The sequence below is a fragment of the Neltuma alba genome, unplaced genomic scaffold (assembly GCF_004799145.2).
Source record: "Neltuma alba isolate B1F8T4 unplaced genomic scaffold, ASM479914v2 tig00002808_pilon, whole genome shotgun sequence".
In the NCBI taxonomy this organism is placed as follows: domain Eukaryota; kingdom Viridiplantae; phylum Streptophyta; class Magnoliopsida; order Fabales; family Fabaceae; genus Neltuma; species Neltuma alba.
In genome coordinates this window covers 22,761-31,489 of record NW_021633024.1, presented here as the reverse complement: position 1 = coordinate 31,489, position 8,729 = coordinate 22,761, and the positions used below count along the sequence as shown (strand labels likewise).

The window sequence follows — 8,729 nt, the reverse complement described above, 5'->3', positions numbered from 1 at the left end:
TTTACATCATTATTTGAAACTTTCTAAAGAGGTGCCATTTTTTCCTTTCTTTTCTTCTGACGTTAAAATCGATGAGACAACCTTTTTACTAATATTTTTTTCTGCCACTTGACTGGTATATACTGAATTTATTAAGATTCAAATGCTGTAGAGTAAGATTCTTTTACCAGAAGGGGACCTCACATATCAAAGAAGAATTGCTTTCCAATGATTCAGTTTTTTTCCTTTTTAATGCGTTGATTCAGATTCATATACTAGTTAAGATTCCCTTATCAGAAGAGGGACATCACATATCAAAGCAAAATTGCTTTACACATCCACACGCACACATCCTTTTATTAGTCGCATTACCACAAATTAACAAGGATATGGGAAGATTATTACTAGTATTACATAATATACTTATATGGACACTAGTGAACGGGAATGATGATTCCTTTTGTTTGTGGAGATTTTTGTAAGAATTACACCAAATAAAAATTAGGGAGAACGATACTTTTGTCTCTTTTTAAAGAATTTTAAACACTTTGATGAAGTCTCTTCTGGATTTAGGGTATCTGCTACCCCCTACTACCCCTACTGGCCCTTAATTTTTCCCAATTTTCTGAATAATTTTTATTTCTTTTGATCATTATGTTGTATATAAAATTAGTAACATTTTAATATTTTATAAATGAGCAAAAAAAGGGTATAGTTTTGAATTTTTTCATGATTTTTAAAAAAATCGTATCTAAATTTAAAAAAAAACAAAGAAACTATCTACACTTTTAGAGTATTTTTTTTCTTTGAAAAATCATAAAAAATTTTAAAACTACATTATTTTTTGCTCATAAAATATCAAAATATCACTCATTTTATACAAAATCTAATTATCAAAATAAACAAAAAATATTTAAGAAGTTCAGAAAAATTAAAGGGGCAGCAAAACCCCCTAAATCCGTGTCTTCTCTGAAGTAAAATTTGTAAATATAGTGCTTCATCTAATCCTTAATATAAGAGCTACTTATAGATTTAATTTAGTCCTAAATATAATCCCATAATTTATTTTGTCTCTCATATTTATCTATTTGTACGTGTTAAGAAGTTTCCATTAGGGTAGTTTCAATATACTTATTGACAAGGGTATTTTAGAGAAAATAATACTTATAGTACAAATAATTAACTTAACTAATTTTATTAATATTTACAAATTAGTTATTTAATTCTTATATTAATGACCGAAAGTAGTATACTACCTCTTATCCTTAATATAAGAGCTAGTTTTGAAGTTAGATTTGGTTCTAAATATAAAACCTCACAATCTACTTTGTAATCTCTTATTTTTCTTCAAAATATCCCTATTGATTGTAAGAGCTAGATTCCAATCAAAAAGTAATTCTAATTATCTAATGCATATGATTGAAAGAGGATAGTTTAGAGAAATCAACACATATGTGTGACAAATAACTAACTTAACTAATTTACTTAGTATCCTCAAATTAGTTATCTAACTTTTATATTAAAGATCAAAAGTAGTATTATAATAGTCAATCACTTAAAACGGTCATGTGTTCATTGAATCAAAGTGACAATAATTTCCTTATAAGGAATCAAAATGTCATTCTCCCTAGAAATTATAATTTGTGCTTTTGGAGGGAATTCCTCTTGAAAATAGTTGAAGGTTAGAAAATTATCGATCAAAAAATTGCATTGGAGAGTTGCCCACAGTTGAGATTAGGCAATACTTGGATGTGACTTAGAAGATAATATTATATAGTTGTATCAAACAAATTACTCCTCTGGTCCTTAATATATATAGGATCCAATTCTTGAATTGGTTTTGGTTCTAATATAAGAGCCCTTTTTCATATTTATCAATTTTCTCTAAATTACCCCTATGAATACTCCCTCAACTATAATCAAGTAAAAGAGGGAGATGGGGTATTAAGAAAGATGATTATGGTGTTTCAGGAAAAATGTGTCACTTTTCTTATACTTAACTAACTTACCTAACTTCCTTAATCTAATCAAATTATTTAAATGGGTCTTATATTAAGGACCGGAGGAGTATTATTATGATATTTACTTTAACCAGAATAATTTTGTTGAAAGGAAGCACAGGGACACTAATATTCCTTTTTGGTTTGATTACGGGAAGGCGAAGATTTTAATGCTTCAGTTTTGGCATGAAAGGCAAATGTGGGGAGGCTAAAAGTAGTAACAAATTGATTATTGTACCCCTTATGTAATTTGTTCTTCTCCCTATTTTTTAGCTAAAAAGAAAATAGTTATATATAGTTCATCCTATTATTGTTCTACGCTGAAAACTTTATTACATCAATCGTATATGTTATATATTATAAGTATTTATTAATTTTTTTTTCAAAAGAAAATTATTGATTTTATGGCGTTACCTCATTATGAAGGTGGCGTTACCTCATTATGAAGGTTAACAACTTAGATTTCTGAGTGATTTTGAGTTAATACTTTTTTAAATTAATAATAAAATGTCAAATTATTAATAAATAAATAAATTCAAAAATGCTAAATTTTACTCATAAAATTTAAATATGGACCACTTAAATTTCAATCGAAGGGTGAAAAAAGTAAAGGGCAAAAGCCAAGTTCAAGGTGCAATAGATCAAGAAAGAATGTCTCCATTTGGCTTTCTCTCCACTTCCCTCCCCTTACTATATCAACAACTGGATTAATATCCAATGGTTAAGATTTAATATATTATAAAAATATTATAATATTAAATAATAAAAATATGTATAAACAACTTTAACATATACATAAATAAATACTATGATAATGTTACAATCAATCAGCACAGGATAAAAATAAAAAAATTATAAAATATTTTAATATAAATTTATAGAAGTAATGTATGCATATTAATTTCTGACTACTTATATATATATTTTTGTTGTTTCATTATTATTATAATAATATTGTTAAAATATATTAAATCTCAACCATAGGATGTTAATCCAATAGTCAAAATAATAAATGAAGAGGAAGTGGAGAGGGAATTAAATGAAGACATTTCTCTCTAGCAGAATTAAATAACATAATATTTTAACAAGGCATATAATATTATGATTGGAATAAAAAATTTAAAAAGATGTTTCAATCCAAAATCATATTTTTAATTAAAAGCTTGTTTAATTTAACACTAAAAAAAATTGTAGGTTGGACATATTGAAAGCAATAAGATTAATTTATCGCTATCATCAAAAAGAAATTTTGGGATGGTGATAGATTCTACTTTACAAGTTCTTTTAACCAAACCTCATTTATCCATGTTTCCTGATACCAATCCACGCATGCGCACATGCATGCATGCATGCATGTATATGTTACAAAAATTTATATGCTTTGTCTAGAAATCCATTATTCTTGATCAAATCCACCAAAATAACGTAAGAGAGTAGCTTTATCTCGAAAGTTATAATCCTGGAATCCAAAGTATGTAAGTTCCCTTGCTGGTTACTTTTGGAGTAAATTTAGACTATGCAAATTAACATACTAATTTAAAAGAGGCAAGATGTACAGGATAAAAATAATCGCTCAATTATAAACTTATATTAACTCATGTATTCTTAATAAAAGAGTTATTTAAATAATTTGAATATATTAAGAAAGCTAACTAAATTAATAAATTATTTAAAAAAAATTAACGCAGTCCTTCTTGAAAATACCCGTATGTAAAATTAGATTATAAATAAATTTATAAATTAGATAAATTAATTTAAGAAAAATGATAATTATGGTGGACATAATGGATTGAGGTGGATCAAATCCAACCTCTCAACTAACTTTTATATTGAAAAATAATGAAAATAAAAAATAAAATAAAATAATAATTTTAAATCTAGTCCTTTCAAGTTTTAAAGGATTGAAATCTACTACCGCTGTTCTATACTCCCTCCGTCTTATTTTATAAGCAACAACTATCATCTTCATCTTGTCCCTAAATATAAGCAACATTTACAAGTTGTCTTAAATTTTTGTAGCGAATACCTTATTTTGCTCTCATTAATTTCTTATTTTAATACTCAATATATTTATTATCTCATTTCCCAAACCATCATATCTCTATCACACATTCTCTCTCTTCCATGATTCTCTTTATTATAATAACTTTTTATTCTCTCTCTTATACTCTTCCTTCCACAAATAAGGGTATTTTAGTGAAAGAACTTCTAATTTTTACATATTTATTATATTTAACTAATTTTAACTAATATTTTGATCTACATAATGAGTTCCAATGTTGCTTATAAGAAGGGATGGAGGGAGAGTATGGGAGCTTGTGAAAAGGGTTTGCTTTTGGTTCTGAATATAATATTATAGATCATTTTGTTTTCCACCTTTATAATTCCTTCTCCAAAGCATATCCAGGTTGATTATATACACTAGGAGAGTTTCCATCAAGATGAAAAGATGTTTTAAAAAAATTATTACATATTTATTATAAATAATTAAATTAAATATGATTCTTAATATCTACAAATCAATTATCTAACACTAAAAAATGGGAGTACATTGCTAGAAGCAGTAACGCCGTATCTTTTCTTGCAGCAGATCCAGAAACCGCGTCCCGTATTTCCGTAGTATAGAAGATCATAGCCCTTTCAACATTGCTTTTTAAATTGTTGACCCAAAAAAAAAAATTTGCTTTTTAAAATTAGTGGGTTTGCCCCACTTTTGCCTCCATTAATACACTCGCCATCTTCGCCCATAAATACCCTTCTTCGTTGCGTGTGTTCTCCACGCTACTCCCTCCTCTCTTCTCTTCTTCGACCATTATCTCACCACCCTTTTCTCTCTAATGGCTTCCAATCAAACTCCCACCACCACTATCCAAAGTAAATTCCCCCTTCCCAACAGCGACCTTGAGCAGCAGCAACCAGAGACGACAACCCTAGAAACACAAACAAAGGACGTCGTTCAAGAGCTGGACTACTCTAAGCGAGCACAGTGGCTGCGAGCCGCGGTTCTCGGAGCCAACGACGGATTGGTCTCGACGGCATCTCTTATGATGGGTGTCGGAGCAGTGAGGCAGGACATCAAGGCCATGATCCTCTCCGGTTTTGCCGGGTTAGTCGCCGGAGCTTGTAGCATGGCCATCGGCGAGTTTGTGTCAGTGTATTCACAGCTAGACATAGAGGTGGCTCAGATGAAGAGAGAAAAAGAAAGAAAAATCCGCAGGGAGATGGATGACTATGAAGAAGAAGAAGATGATGATGACGGTGATAAAGGCAATGAAGATGATGAGGAAGACAAGGAGACTTTGCCGAACCCTTTACAAGCCGGAGCAGCATCGGCGCTGGCTTTCTCGGTTGGCGCGATGGTGCCGTTGCTGGCAGCTTCATTTATAAGAGACTATAAGGTTAGGGTTGGGGCGGTGGTGGGTTCCGTGAGTGTGGCTTTGGTGGCGTTTGGGTGGTTAGGGGCAGTGTTGGGGAACGCTCCGACTTTGAAGTCAAGTGGAAGGGTCTTATTTGGAGGGTGGCTAGCCATGGCTATAACCTTTGGACTCACCAAGTTGATCGGATCAAGCGGGCTTTAGTTAATTAATCTTCATTAAATATGTTTAATTATTTTATTAAAAATATGTTATATATATATAATTAGTCATCAACTTGTACATATAAGCATATAAGAGATAGAAGTACGGTTCTGATATGTTGAAATATATATATATATATATATATGTGCTTGATTTGTATGCTTGTATATTATTTTGTCCAATTGAGTTTTAATGTTATATCAAGCTCCTCAGATCATAGATTTATAACATTTCTATATAAATATATATATACTCCTCCGGTCCTTAATATAAGATCCAATTGGTGAGTTGGTTTTGGTCCTAAATATAAGACCCATTTATCATATTTATCAATTATCTCTAAATTACCCCTATGGATACTCTTTCAACCATAATCAAGTAGAGGAGAAAGGTGGGGTATTAAGAAATATGATTATGGTATTTTAGGAAAAACGTGTCATATTTCTTATAATTAACTAACTTACCTAATTTTCTTAATCTAATCAAATTAATTAAATGGGTCTTATATTAAGGACCGGAGGAGTATATATATATATATGTGTGTGACATATGTTTTGTTCTCTTTATATTTTAGATGATGAGATGAGTGAATTAAGGATATTAAGTGGTTTGCTAGATGCATGGCCCAATCAGCAATCAGTTTAGTGGAGTTTCATCGAAAGTTATTAACATATCAAACATAATTTTGGGTACCATGAGTTCATTCCATTAAAGGTCCCCCCCCCCCCCATTTCCATTCCTCTCTTTTTTTTTTTTTAATGCACGAATATGTTTGAATTTTCCCCGGGGGGGGGGGGAAGGTTCATACCAAAACCTATGTTTTCCCTTAATCTTTTAAAATTTTTCTAATAATTTTATTAGAATAAACTTGAATTTTCAATTATTGCAGCTTTACTGTTCACATATCTACAAGGTATTTTTTAGTTATATATCTGGTACCTGATGATTATTTTTTTCGCTAAATTAAGGGTGCAAAATCTTATTTTTCAAGTGCATTAATTTTACCTCAGTCTTTTTAATGATGCAATTTTACTTCTGATTTTTTCCTTAGGGTGCAATTTTAGTCTTGATCCTTTTTTTTGGGGGTGCAATATCAGGGTAAAATTGCACCACTAAGAAAGTCATGGTATAAATTATACCTAAGAAATAAGACCAAAGTCAAAAATTGCACCTTTACCTTCATTTTTTTAAAACATTGTTTTTTTCCTAAACAAATGCATATTTTCCTATCAATAATGTTTTCAGCTTCATTTAAATTTTCATAACTACACTTAAAATAAAGATAGTATTATGTATGCAGATAAAATAATAAATAGCGTTATTTTTATTTAATAAAATGTTCAATAAAAGAATAATTGCCCTGCAGGGAAGACTTGTAGTTAGTAGCTAGAAATAAAGGGCAAAGTTTTTATTTATACTAGATGCTAATGAATTAACATGTTTGCTTTTTGAAATAACCAAAAATCCAAGTAAAAGGGGTGATCTAATTGGTTCTTGTTTTTTTAACATTTCTGATTCATTATATATAAGTTAATATATAAATGTAAATATAGATATAATTAAGCTGAACTTAATCTTTTGGACCTTAAAATTTTTACTCACTTAATAACCCACTCTCTAAATTTGATTCAGTATGACTCACGTGCAATTTAGTCTTTGATCTTTCTGTCATTTATAATTTTGTTCATATCATTCATGGCTCATCATGAGTGTCATCCTATGTAGTAGAAAATATTAATAATGGTGCTAAAAATTGTCTATATGGCTTCCAACTCATCAGCTGATGTGGAATTTACATAAAATTATTTTTGAAAAAAAGAGTAAGACGGAGAGCTTCCTTCAAGGTCAAAAAGTTATGAGACCCAATTGTCATTCTTCCCAAACGTCAATATTTGTTTTTTGGGTAACATCCTAAACGTCAATATTAATTACTCACTTTGCACCGGACCCTGCCCTAATTGCTTGGACTGCGTGACAATAAAATTCCCGAATGAACTGAGCCCAAAGCAAGCAAGCCCAAGATGGATCCCTATATTAAAAGTGCGATTTCAAATAATGACCGTGGGAAAGTGGGCTTTTGCTTTGGTGATTTGCCGAAGTATAATGAAACCATATAAACAACCCAACGAAAAAAAAAAAAATCAAATAGCAACTAAATCATTGTTCTGCGTAAGGCATTGTAAGATGAGATGAACAAACAGCCTTTGCACATAACCTTCAACTACCACTCAAGAAGCACAAGGCGAAAGAGTAACTGGACTTATCAGTACTTTTGACCCAGGTTAAGACCTTGTGACGTTAAGCAGGTGTTTGGCAGACTGATAAAAAGTGCTCTTGGGCCTCAAATCATGATTTGGCCCAAAAATCATCCAAACACCTTAAAAGGGTGTTTAGGAAACCCAATAAGCACTTTTCAGAAGCACTTTTCCGCAAATCGAGGCAAACTCCTTCACATAGTTACTTCGTATACTGTAAAAGTACTTCTAAAATCATGATTTTGATCTTACCTAAATACCCTCTTAATTTTTGACAAAACCTTGGTTTGACTCAAAACCATGATTTTGGCCTCCTAAATTATAGGTTCAGAGGAAGCTAAAACTTTTCACTTTTGGCGGGTGAAAATATGGTGGTTGGGGCAATAATTACAGAAAATGACATGAAAAGAAGCTAGAAATTGCAATATTTCAATTCAGACACTAAGAGGTCAAAATCCTAGGGGAGGAAGTTCTGCCCGAGCTAGTATTTTGCAAATATAGTTAAATGACAAAAATGCTCTTGTATCAAAATGTTTATTAACAAGTTGTGAATAAGCTAGGATGAGTATTAAACAGCAAATGACAAGGAATGTATTGACAATGACAAGATATTTATTAATAAGTTGTATACTGATAATGATAGGTGTTGAATAACTAATGACAAGAAATGTACTACCAATAAAAAGTTTGATAGCTTTTTTTTTTTTAAAAAAAAGCTAATATAAGAGCATTTTGGTTATCTGACTGCATTTACAAAATACCAAACATGCATTTCCTTGGGATTTTGACCTCTTAGATGTCTAAATTGGAATATTGCAATTTTCAACTTCTTTTTTTGTGTCATTTTTCCCAATAATTATTTCTTGTTAGAAGTTGGCCAACAGTATTTGGACAGAAATACCTATTATATTCAAAGG

General features: G+C 30.7%; 1 protein-coding gene across 1 annotated transcript; it reads left to right on the top strand.

Annotated features, from left to right (window-relative positions):
- The first annotated feature begins 4,770 nt into the window (after positions 1-4,770).
- On the top strand, positions 4,771-5,755 carry LOC114738131 (vacuolar iron transporter homolog 1-like). The gene has a single exon (XM_028926149.1). It carries the CDS (start codon positions 4,817-4,819, stop codon positions 5,555-5,557), a length of 741 nt encoding a protein of 246 aa, XP_028781982.1. The 5' UTR covers positions 4,771-4,816; the 3' UTR covers positions 5,558-5,755.
- The last annotated feature ends 2,974 nt before the right edge of the window (positions 5,756-8,729 follow it).